At 37.7% G+C, this 13,336-nt stretch overlaps 1 protein-coding gene across 4 annotated transcripts in view; it reads left to right on the top strand.

Moving 5' to 3' along the window:
- The window catches only part of vdrb (vitamin D receptor b), a 34,542-nt gene that overhangs the window by 7,485 nt on the left and 13,721 nt on the right, over positions 1-13,336 (top strand). For 2 of the 4 annotated variants that reach the window (XM_055212453.2, XM_055212455.2), the window contains exons 2-3: positions 9,864-10,011; positions 10,163-10,293. In XM_055212453.2, the coding sequence (XP_055068428.2) occupies positions 9,869-10,011; positions 10,163-10,293 (274 nt within the window). In that variant the 5' untranslated portion in view covers positions 9,864-9,868. The remainder of the gene's footprint in view (positions 1-9,863; positions 10,012-10,162; positions 10,294-13,336) is intronic. The other 2 variants (XM_055212454.2, XM_055212456.2) reach the window with 1 other exon arrangement.

Genomic DNA, 13,336 nt, shown 5'->3' with positions numbered 1-13,336 from the left:
ACATCAGCCAATCCCCCACCCCCTTCACTTCAGTCAGTCTCTCAGTTCAGGTGGCGGCCGGGGCAGTCACGCGGTTTCTTCAAAACATTTTACACCTGGTATTAAGACGCGCTTTGGTCGATTGGATTATAAGTGGACGAGAGAGACACATTCCTGTTTACATTTGGTCGTTTTAATCAGTCTTTTTTGTCCACTTGCGAGTTGTTTCAAACGCAAGCGGAAGGAATGACGCGAGGCGGAGAAAGGACGCGCTTAAACTGACGCGCAGTTTGTGGGAGTACAGCTGCTTGTGCTGTTACATGCTCATTTCAAAGCAATTGATTAAATAAGCTCGCGCAACTTTACACCCTCGCTAAATAAAAGAGGCGGAGAGCAGACGCTTTAGTTTGATAAAAGTTTAAAGTCCCGGCAGAACACTGTGGGTTCGTGTTATAAAAACGTTGTGCAGTACATTAAACATTAGCCTACATCAGTATGTTGTCAGTAATTCAAGCATTGTCGTCTTAACGGTAAGTTTTTCATTAATTTGTGAAGTCCATAACTTACTGTAAAGCTAATAAACAATGACTTTATAAGTTTCCATTTTTTTAAATAAGCCCAATATAACATTATTCTCGTTAAAACTGACAATGGTTTAAGTTATATGTATTTTGTTTTGTTTGTGATTTAAAGTTATTTATAATAAGTCAAATTTACTGTTTTGTGCACTTATATCAGAATCATTTTGGATAATAAAGTTTATTGTTAACTTGTAAAACACACCTGCCTATATTACATATCTTTGTCACGTCATTTTAAGTGTTTGATCACCACATTTGTGGTGTGATCATAGAGTGATCATTGCAAAAAGTATTTATATATAGTATATTCTGTTAATGTATATAGTGTATTCTATGTACAGTAATGTAGTATAATATACTGTATTATATGTTTAATGTAATATAATATGCACATAATGAATATCGGCCGATATATCGTTATCGGTCTTTTTTTACTCTATAATATCTGTATCGGCATCGGCCCCAAAAAATGCATATCGGTCGGGCTCTAATAAAAATCATTCTGTTGTTAGGATTAAAGAGATTTCATTATTAAGAGAGAAGATTGCAGAATGAAATAATAGCTATGTAGGAAATCAGTTATATATTGCACTTTGATTTAAATATTTATAGTATTAATTATAGAATTAATATAGTAATCACTATGTACATTGTATTTAGTAAGTATATGTGCATTTTAAATAAAAAAAGAAGTAGATAGTTTTCAATAGGCGCATTTTGTATAGAGCTCGTATGAAAGATAACTTAAATGGAATGTTCCTTTTCTTAAAAGAAAAAAATCCAGATAATTTACTCACCACCATGTCATCCAAAATGTTGATGTCTTTCTTTGTTCAGTCGAGAAGAAATTATGTTTTTTGAGGAAAACATTGCAGGATTTTTCTCGTTTTGATGGACTTTGATGGAGCCCAACATTTAATACTTAACTCAACACTTAACAGTTTTTTTCAACAGAGTTTCAAAGGACTATAAACGATCCCAAACGAGGCATAAGGGTCTTGTCTAGTGGGGCGATTGTCATTTTTGACGGGAAAAATGGAAAGTGTCCACTTTTGGACCACAACTTCTCGTCTAGATCCGGTCGTGATGCGCCAGCTGACCCCACGCAATACATCATGACGTCAAGAGGTCACAGAGGACGAACGCGAAACTCCGCCCCAGTGTTTACAAGTGTTGAAAAAGAGGACTGTTCCGACGTTGTTGTATGTGGAATGATACTAATTAATGTCTTTGTGTCAGTTTATTGTTTAAAATGCTCCGCAAATGTGCGTTTTATATATGTAACACGTGACCTCCCTACGTCACTACGCATTTGCGTTAGGTCACGCTGGACTGGACCTGGACGAAAAGTTGTGGTTTGGAAGAGCATGTTTTTGGTTTTTCTTGTCAGGGGGGACGGTCGTTTCGCTGGGTGGGACCCTAGTGCCTCGTTTGGGATCGTTTGTAGACCTTTGAAAATCTGTTGAAAAAACTGTTAAGTGTTGAGTTAAGTATTAAATGTTGGGCTCTATTAAAGTCCATTAAAATGAGAAAAATCCTGCAATGTTTTCCTCGGAAAATATGGTTTCTTCTCGACTGAGCGGGGAGGGACATCGGCATTTTGGATGACATGGTGGTGAGTGGATGGTCTGGATTTTTCTTTTAAGAAAATGGAATATTCCTTTAAGCTAGGATTCTCTGGAAATGCACATTTGATTCTTATTATATGAGGAATGCAAACAATAAAAAAATTGTGAAGTTACAGTAAAATACAATCAGAGACTTGGTTTTAACTCTGTAAAGTTGTGTTTATGTTAAAGAGGGCTTTTTGGGGATGTGACTTGTGATGTTGGCCTATAGACAGTTTCATCGGACGCACGTGATACACGTCTGGATCCGAACCGTACTTCAGGTTTCGTTTTTTTTAATGGTCTGAGTAGTTGCTAAACTGATCTCTTGAACAAATGCCTCGTCGAAAATAACAAATGTTTTGGTTTCCTAGGTAATCTATGTTTTGTTTTTTTGCTTGTTATATAAAAAAACTACCTTTAAAGAACTTTGTTGTTATTTACCGGAAGTTACGTTCAGACCGCGACAGCCGCTTGTTTATGTTGTTACTGCTGAAACGGTCTATATGGATCGTATTTATTTAATTTTAAACCAAACCAGCTTGATTGCTATAAGTATCTCTACATAGTACAAACTGCCTCCCAAGAGGTCCCTTAATGTAAATGCTGCTCGTAGTGTACATAATTAGTTATAAGCAGGGCCACACCTCCTCATATCCTACGGATATCTGCAAAATTGGAGCAGATTCTGTGTGGCACTGCTTATAAGCAATTATTCCTGAATGCCAGCACTCGTGAGCTTTTGTGTGTGCCCCGCCCCTTGTATGTATTTTGTTTTGTTGAAGGTGTTTGCTTTGATTATGATTATGAGGGCGTAGTACTCTCAGCTCATTCAAAAACATTTAGCTATATTTAAATCCATTCTGTGAAATTCGACAGATTTCCTTCCTGAAAATTATAACTGCGAGAACGTCTGCAGACTTGGTCTGCTTATGCGTTTATGTAACGTGGAAAAGTTTGTAGCCTACGCAAATGGTAATTTCTGATCCAAATGAAAATGTCTGGCAGAAAAATGACTTTACCATGTCCTCATAGAGTGTTGTCTGGCATGGGACTAGGTTTGTATTTGTGTGGTGTACTTGTGGAATTTTTGTGTGTTGTGCGTCCATAACAAAAAAGTGAAACGGAGAGACGTGTGTGTGTATTTGAGCATGTGGCGGTGTTATAATCTGGCAATGTTATTCCAGTACAGTTCGTTTGAGGACAACTGCATTTTCTGTGTGTCCTGGACTCGAACTGACCCTATTGGCTCTCCGCTACACATACACACATTTCCGTGCCTTGTGTGTATGTGCGGAGGAAACGTTTTTGTCTCGGTTTTATTGCTTTTATAGCCCCGCTGATTGCTCTCGCGTTGTGGCCATTAAATTCAGTTTGCCATGTTACTCCAACAGTGGGAACTGCTCTCTGGATCTTTAGTATGTGCTTTTCTACGTGTTTCCATGTTTTCCACAAGGTCTCCATGCCAAGCTTGGCATTCCTGCAGCGTGACTCTGTCTCTGTCTGTTGTCATAGCTAATGAAGGTTTATGAAACCCTGACAGCATTTCTTTACCATCTCTCCACATGCACCATTTTGCTATAAGGACTGGGGCGCTTTTCTCTGTTTACCCAAATTTATGGTACCTGACTATACCTAAATGTCACACACTGGCTACAAAGTCGAAATTATACAGATACTGCAACTATTTATTGCAGAGATACCATAGTTACATATGACAAGGTAAGCATCACCATAGCTACAAAGAGTTTAAACATACATGCAATAGCACTAACATTGTATGTTACACAATAACCATGGCATTATATTATAGGACATGTTTATCCATTACCTAACCCAGGCTGATCTCGTCCAATTTAGTCATAGTTTGCCGTATGTTCTCTGTTTTGTGATAAACAGACCTTTGCAAACGCAATCAGGTCATCAAGAAGGAAGAGCTTTCTCATACACCTTGGCCTACATACCCATCAGAGCTATGTGATGCCTCGGTCAGTTCAATGATTAACTCCGCAGTACCTTAAAGGGCATCGTGATCACACATATAGCGGGCCATTGTTGCCCTAACTGATCCCAGCATGCCCCAAGGGTTTACAGATTTCCTTGGTCGCTATGTGGTGTCACATAAAACATTAACCTAAGCACCCAATTAAGACGCAGTCAACATTTCTAAAAATCTTGATTGCGGCATGTGTGTTGATAAGAGGAGCAATATAGTGGTAGTGGTGAGTAGACGTCTGTCATCTGCACAATTCAGAACCTCTGCAAAACATACATCATGCAGTGCAGAGTTACTGATTTTTGATGCTTGTGAAAACAAGTTTCTCGTAATTGTAATACCAAGGCCTGAGATTTGCGTTTGGCGTCCTTTTGGGAGGATAGAATGAATGTGTGCATTTTCTCTTTAAATGTCAGCTGCATTTTAGTTTGAATGTAATGGAGGGCACCGCTCATAATATTAGTTGATGGGGACCGGGCTACATTGTATAGAAAGTCTAATCAGTCATTGCTACAGCTCAGTCTACTTTATTATTTAAACGATTTGTTATGCAGGCTGTTGAAACGGGCACGATCCAAAATAAAGAAACTTACTGACCTATTGCATTTAGTAATGCGCATTCATTTAAAATGTTTGTATACAACAATTATGTAAGTTAACATTCATAATTGTCATTAAGGCTGAATGGTATTTAAGAAAATTGCGATAACTTGCACCATGCAATAAGCGGTAGGCAATATGTTAATGCTTTAAGTTTGGAAAGTCAATTTAAACGTATATGTTTATAAACTGAAAATCATAAAACAAACATACATTTATCACATTCTCTGTGATCATCTTCCATATGTCAGATCACGTAAAAGCACTCATTTGATTCGCCAGCCTCTTTACTAAAACTTTGACTACACATAACTAGTGCTGGGCAAAAAAAAAAGATTTTTCGATTAATCGGGGTTTTTTTACGTGGTCAATTCAGAATCGATTCTCAAAGAGCAGAATCGGGTTTTTTTCTGCAAACATTGAACGTAAGATTAACGTTATTCAAATTACTAGTCTTCATTAAATATGTCACCCTCTTTTTGCCTTGCTCGATGTTACCAAGGAGCGGTTACAAATGGCGGTTTTGGGTGCGTCATCGACGTTGATGCCACCTTCACATAAAAAGTAAGAGGTATGGAAGCATTTTAGATTTCGCAAGCAAGACCACAACGATTGTGTTGTGGCTTTTAATTTCTTTTTATTAATTACCCACTTGTAAACTTATGTTCACTGTTATTTTTTATTAATATAGTATTTGTATTAAATCTACATTGATTGAGTTGAATCGAGAAGAGTATAAAAACCGACCCGAGAACCGGAACCGAAAATTGAATCGAGAATCGAAATCGAATCGATTTGATAGCTTGTGAATCGAAATTGAATCGATCTGGAACATCTGAATCGATACCCAGCCCTACACATAACCTTTGGAAGTATTAAAGGGGTCATATCATAAAAAACTTACTTTTTCCATGTTTTAAGGGGCCATGGCACAGGACTTTTTTAGGATGTCAGGTGGATCTTTGGTGTCCCCAGAGCACATTTGTGAGGATTTGGCTCAAAATGCCATATAAATTATTATTTATAGCATGTGCAATGTGTGTGCAAATATGTGCTGTTTTGGGTGTGTCCTTTAAAATGCAAATGAGCAAATTAAAACTCAATTGTGAGGGGTGGTATTATTATAATGGGAGCTCAATATGTCATCGCAAGGAGAGCCAAATTTCAACTACCTGTTTTTTCATGTGCTTGTAGAGAGTGGTTTACCAGAGCTGGGTTACTGGGTTGATCTTTTTCGCGTGTTCTAGGTTGATGGAAGCACTGGGGACCCAGTCATAGCACTTAAACATGGAAAAAGTCAGATTTTCATGCCATGGCCCCTTTGAGGGCTATGATTGGGTCCCCGGTGCTTCTATCAGCCTAGAAAACGTGAAAAAGAACTGCCCAGTGGCTTGGTTTTGGTGGGCCATTCTCTGCAAGCATGTGGAAAGAATGTATAGTTGAGGTTTGTCTCCCCTTGTGATGTCAGGATGGGATCTTGTTATAATATAACCGCCCCTTAATCTGCACTATCCAACCACAACACTGCCATTTATCTAAATTATTTAAATTGTCTGTATGGTGTTTTGAGCCGGAACTTCACACATGCGCACTCTGGGGACACCACATATTTGTTTTACATCTATAAAAAGTCTTGTGAAATGTTCCCTTCTTAAAATGAATGACTTTTTTTCAAACTATTGTAATATGTATATGCAATATATTTTGCAGCTCTCATTTTGAATTGCATCGTACAACAAAATATAAAACCAAGTGGCATCTACAAAGAATGATGCTAGATGTATTAAATTCAACTAAGTTTGCTTTTTAATCCAATTAAATTGATAAAGGCATAATCTGGTATAATTAAAGTTACTTTTAGGTGGGGTGGGGGGTCTTAAATATGGATTAAATAATAGAAAAAAATTGTCATTGCCAGAAGAAAACATAAAATCTATCTGCAGGTTACGTTCAAAAATTTGCACATAAGTAGTGCCATGTTTATGGCTTCCTGCCAAACAAATCTTCGCGAAACGGACTCCAAATGTGTCTCACATTTTGAACGGTTAAATAAATGAAGGGCCCAATTTAGATAAATGCATCATTATGCTGCAGAGTCTTTTGAAATGGTTTTATTCGTGAGCATTTCTGCGTGCCGTAATCTGAGAACTTTACTCGAAAAGGGTCATGCGTGTGTTCGTGAACCATTCTGGTATTTCTTTAGGGAAACTACATGAAGCTTTCGGCATATTTTCCAGATTAAAGAGTGTATGTTTATTTGAAAGGGCTGAGAAAAAGTTGGAATTTCCTCATAACTTGGCAAACGGTAAAAACAGGAAGACAGTGACATCACTTTCTATGCTGAGGTGTGTTTATTTGGTTCATACTGTTCCTGTTTGTACCTAGCATGTTGTAATGTCTCTTTAGCAAACCCGTTGGCGTGGAACGAAATGTTCTCGATCCTTTTTCAAACACGTTATAGCTGATCATCCTTTGTACGGTAGTGTACAGGTTATTCGTGTGCTATTATCTTGTGTTCCAGCTCATCAGGTTCTTCATAAACACATTTATTGTCACAATATTCCTATCACCTGATGCTTTTAGCCATTTCAGTTGGTGTATCACTGTGACCCTGATTCATTTCAGCCTGGCAACCATTTCTCATCGGACCATTCGGATGGTGTATAGGCATTTGATATGCCTATACTTGCTGACGTTGTTTTTTTTTTTTCATAAAATACACAAAAATCATTTGGATAGCTCCAATGAGCTATTAAAGCCCACAGCTGTTTGTTTTCATTTGGATGGTTTTGTTTAACCACTCATCTCTGCCTGTTTTCTGTCGGTGGTGAAGCACCCATAGCTAATTAATATTCGACTCTATCTTGTGTGCGCTTTATCGATGCGCATACATTAGTGATGCTTATGTAAAGAACTTTATTTCCCTATTCTGTTTGTAATATTGGCCTCGCGGCTTTAATAAGAATGATTTACTGTTCTATTAATGCATTGTTAATTATTCAACACTTGCAAAAGAATGTCAGTCATGATTTGTGGTTCTGTTACGTTGTCGCTCAATGGTCGAAGAAATAGGCAAGTCAGTTTTGTTTTTTTCTGATAAAGAGTTGGGGTGCATCTGAGTTCAGAAGTCAGGACACGCATCACAACACAATTAAATCTATAAAAAAATAAACAAATCCGCAGGAATAAACAGGAATAATGGAACTGTATTATAAACAGCGATAAACTTAAACCCCATTCACACTAGGGCTGGGTTTCGATTCAAATTTCAAGAATTGATTCGATTCCGATTTTCAAGATCTTGAATCGATTATCATCATTCGATTTGATTCGATCCGATCTGATTCGATCTTTAAAATTTAGACAAGTGTTTTTGAAAAAAGCATTTCTTTCCAGCTGTTACCTGAATTACAGCACTGTAGTTATGCAACATATTGATACTATTTGCGTTTCTGGAGTTTTCAAAACAACCGCTTGCTTTACGTTACTGACCGCCATGTTCTAATGTCCTTCCACCTCGCGCGCATGCATGAATTCAATGACACGGCAAGTTTAAGTTATTAATTATTAAATCGATCCTCTGAGTTACTGATCGATATTAAAAAATTAATATGAAAATCGATTCAGAATTGGTGAATCGATTTTTTTCAACACAACCCTAATTAACACAGCACTTTGGTCTCAGAAAATTTTCGTAAATTTGGCAGAGGGTTTCGCTTCCAAAAAGAGGACCTGGCAACATTTCCGTAACGTTCACCGAAGGCATTCTTTGTAAACAAAAGGCAGAAATTATGTCGTAAGGGTGGAAGCGAGGATGCACGTGTCATCTCAAAATTATTGTTTAGCTTTATGACACAGGGATTTAAACGCAGATCAACATTCACGACAAGAAATGTTGACAAACTGGAGCTTGTCACTATCCGCGCTAAAGCTAAGATCGACAGAATAGCGCATCACGCGCCCCTTATGATTAGGATTGTCACAATAAGTAAATAATCATCTCATCGCGATTGTTTGGCCTCATCGCGAGGATTTCAGATCACCGCAGTGATTGCACATCTCTCTAAAAAAACACAAGGGGGAGCTATATGTAGTCCAGTACTAATATGACCTTAGTAGAATTGGCTACTATTTAAGGCCTGTTCTGGTATAGTTAGTTTATTTTGATTGCATTTTTATTTTCAGTTATTTTTCAGACACTTTATTGTGTTTATTTCTTATCAGGAATTACCAATTTTTTAAATATACATTCATTAAATAATTACTTTTGAATATGTGTTATGTGTATTCATATTTACTGCCAGTTAAACCTTAATTTAAATAATCACAACAATGTGTGGAAAAAATTTTTCATAAAACAAAAATATTTATTAGAATTAAATGTCAAAGCAATAAAACAGACAAATAATCGTCAAAACACTAAAATAGGCAATTAATCGGCATAACGGCCACAATTTATTAGACAATTTACCGTCAGCCAAATTTCATAATCGTGACAGCCCTATTTATGATCTAAAATGCACATGCTTGGATTCTCGAGAGATAAATCGCGGATAATAAGCAAACTTCAAACACTGTATATAATAATGTCACGTGTCTTAACGGTATCTTTACGGTATGTGTGTGAATCCATACACATATTACGAAAAATCATCGGAAATGAGCCAAAAATTAAACAATCCCAGACAAATCCCAAATGCATTTTTAGTGTATTTTCCGTCATCTCTGTGTGAAAAAGGCTAAACAAATACGAAAAGGTATCAGTCTTGTTACTAGGTGACTCTCCTCATACCTCGATATGGCTAGGTAGATTAGGTAAGGGGTGGGATTAGGATTTAGGTAATCAGGCAGGCGGTCATAATCTGGCAGTGTGTCAAAATTCAGCACAACACCAGAAATTGATTCATTCACACATTGAGACTTCCAGTCCCTGACTGTTGCCAAATTCGTGCACATGACAGACTGCTTCACGATCAAGGGATCTGATTAACACGCTCCTTCTGTTTTTTTATCCCGTAATGGGACCCACAAATGAACTACTTTGTATAAATGACAACATCTGTGTGTGTCTCTCTCTGTCTGTCTCCTCTGTGTCTCCAGTAGCGATGGAGTCGGCCGTTAGTACATCCACTCAAGTGCCAGATGAGTTTGACCGGAACGTTCCGCGGATCTGTGGTGTGTGTGGAGACAAAGCTACCGGCTTTCACTTTAATGCGATGACTTGCGAGGGCTGCAAAGGCTTCTTCAGGCGCACACACACTTTCCAATTTTGCATTTACACCAATGTTCATTAAGCGACACATTAAACAACACAAATTATCTGTAACAACTATGATACTGCCAGGCTATTTATAGTGTCCATTCTGGTTATGTGTGTGCGTTGTGTGGGTGTTCTTCAGGCGCAGCATGAAGCGTAAGGCCAGCTTTACCTGTCCATTTAATGGAAGCTGCACCATTACTAAAGATAACCGGCGACATTGCCAAGCCTGCAGACTCAAGCGTTGCCTGGATATTGGCATGATGAAAGAGTGTAAGTTACTTCCCTATATGTGTTTTGCACCACTCATCAGCGTAAGCGAAGATATCTTTCAGGATGTCACACTTTAATTGGGTTTTATTATGCTTTTTCACATTTTCAACTTTATTTGTTTCTGTCTGATCATAAAAAGGTCTACGTCAACAACAAACGGGTTACAACAAACGGTTTATTAGGACAACACTGCACTTCTTCTGTACATTTAAACTACACAATATTCCTCATTTAAAATTTTCCCCTCTCCAAACCGTATGCAAAAAGTGGGCGTGGCCTGGTTGATCTGCTTTAGTAGTGTATTCTCACCATGTCGAAGAGACCCTGTTATTTCCACCCCCTTTATTCATTTTTAAATGTGGTTTTTACTTTTTCACTTTTGTAAATCTCACACCCCTTGTAGATTCAGGTAAACCCCCTTTTGGTCAGATAATGGTGTGTTTGATTTTGTAGCAATCTGCCCTATGGCCTAATAATCTTTTTGAGGACTTCTAAGTCTATTCTGTAATACACAGATTTAACCCTCCTTTTTAAAGGGATGGTTCACTCAAAAACAAAATATTGACATCATTTATTTATTCTAACGTTGTTCTGAACCTGTAGGAGTTCCTTTATTTTGTTGAAAATAAAAAGAAGATATGAAGAGTTTGGTTCCAAATTGCAATAAATCCATTTTGACAAATTTGGGTGACAAGTGACAAAATAAAAAACACTATTTTTATTAGGTTATAATAACATTAAACATTCAAATCCATAATTTGTTTTTTAAAGATTTGTTATAAAACTGATTATTCCGCAAAATGCAATAAATCCATGACAAGTTTTTTTTTCAAAATGCTATAAATCTGTTGAATCAGTATATAAATGTGCGTTCACCTTTGCCATGTTATATTTATTTAGTTGACTAGTGGTATACACGGATTAAAAAAAGAAACATTAATTGCATTAATCAAAACACTTACTTTGACATATTAATAACACTGTCATTGCTGCTGTCAAGCTTGGGACGTCATCACTGAACTTTTTTGACAGCGATCAGCTGTAAAATGTTTTGGTCTTGCTTCATTTTCGTTGACTTTGAGTAAAATAATGGAAAGTTTTTTCTTAAGATCCCCTGCGGTCAATGTGTTTGCGTGAGAGAAGCTTGATGCTGTCAGGATAACAAGCAACAGCAGAAATTTTTAAAAGCCGTTTATCGCGTTTTAGAGCCAAACTCTTCATATTTTGATATTTGATGGTAAGCACACAGTTTATTGGTACCCATTGACTTCCATAGTATATGTTTTTCTCAACTGTGTGCTCACCATTATTTATCAAAATGAATTTTTGTCTTCAATAGAATAAAAAAACTCATACAGGTTTAGAACAACATTAGGGTGAGTAAATGATGACAGAATTTTCATTTTTGGGTGAACTATTCCTTTAACTAAGGTCTAAAATATATCCAAAATGAACCCCAACAGGGTGATCAGGACCCTAATTCTGTGTAATGGACGTTTCACACGGTACGCGGCAGATATGAGTGTCTAGTTCATTTTCAATAGGTGACGTGCAGAAAGCGGCAAAACGGGGACCATTACAAAGGTGAGGTGCAGTCTGTCCGCACGCCTTGCTCATGCACCCAAAATCCTGCCCCTTATGGCTCTTAAAGGAGTAGTCCACTTTAAAGATGGGGCCCATTGACTTACCATAGAGTTTTTTTCCTACTATAAAAAGTCAATGGACCCCATCTTTAAAGTGGACTACTCCTTTAATGGCAGGTGCCGTTAAGGATAAACATGTTTGCACAAAATGCTTCCACTACACAAGAAAAGTTGTAGCTGTGCAGTAATTTCGCCACTTGCCGTGTACCATGTAAAACATCCCATGGTTTCCCGCAGCACATTTCAGTTCAGGTGGCCCACCTAAGCTTAAAAAACCCTACCACCTTAACTAGAAAATAAATAAAAAAATTCACTGCACAAAAGGCCGTGAGGTGCATCTCGGAGAATAGCGCGCCACACAGCCGAAATGAGAAAGACCTGGTCCGGACCGTCACTGTCTGGAGGATAACTAGCCAGTTGATAAAACATCTTGGAGAATAGCACGGACGCACTTCACACCGCGAGCATGCACGGTCGCCACACGGCCTGAAATGAGAGAAAGAGTGGTCCGTCATGTCTGGAGGATAGCCAGTTGATAAAACGCGTGTCCGTGAGAACTGCAAGTGGACTTATGTTTTGGGGTTATTTAAGCCTGTTATTGTATTCGTCTATAGTTCTTACAAATTTAAAGTAAGTTAGCTGGTGATTTTGTTGTTTGAGCTAGCTAGGTTTCACGTGCCTGTTGATTAGATATAATTGTTGAGCACTCTTGCCCACTTTATTTATGTGCATTATTTACATGCTACAGTAGTTACACTCCTTTAAGATAATGTAATATATAGTGGGAAATAATCAGTTTTTACCATTTTTGCGCCATCTATCATCGTTCGCCAGACATCTGCTTCAGTTTGTGTTTTTTAACCCTTTAGCTTTACTTTATCACGCAGCTATTCCCATTAGAGGTATCTGTTAAAAATATTTAATTCATTAATAATCTTGTATGTGTTCATTTTCTGTCATAGTTTCTTCAAAATTAAGTTTTATTTTAGTGTTTTAAATAATAATATTTTAATTTTCATCATGATGCATATGCCCCGCCCCTTTGATTGCCACACCCTCTGTCACGCCCACCTTAACTAACAAATTTTCTGCGGGAAACCCTGCATCCATAATAATGTTAACACCACATTTGTGAAGCGTCCTGTTCAAGTTTATCTTGCAGAGTTGGTACTGGTAGATCTGCTTGTATTTCTACATATTTTATTATTTGATTCAGGCTCTGATACCGCAAAACCAACTGCCTTATTATTGTTTACACCTGAGAAGCTAAATCTCACGCCTATGGAAAGGGGTGGGACGTTTCGGGAATACGCTCTAAGCGGACAAAAGAGGGGGGCAGCATGACCACTCGGAGAGAATTTCTACTAGATTTAATTTTAACCTGTGTAAGTTTGTCGATT

The sequence above is a fragment of the Misgurnus anguillicaudatus genome, chromosome 8, assembly GCF_027580225.2.
Source record: "Misgurnus anguillicaudatus chromosome 8, ASM2758022v2, whole genome shotgun sequence".
NCBI lineage: Eukaryota > Metazoa > Chordata > Actinopteri > Cypriniformes > Cobitidae > Misgurnus > Misgurnus anguillicaudatus.
Note: the sequence above shows the minus strand (reverse complement) of the source record. Positions and strands in the feature narration are given on the sequence as shown.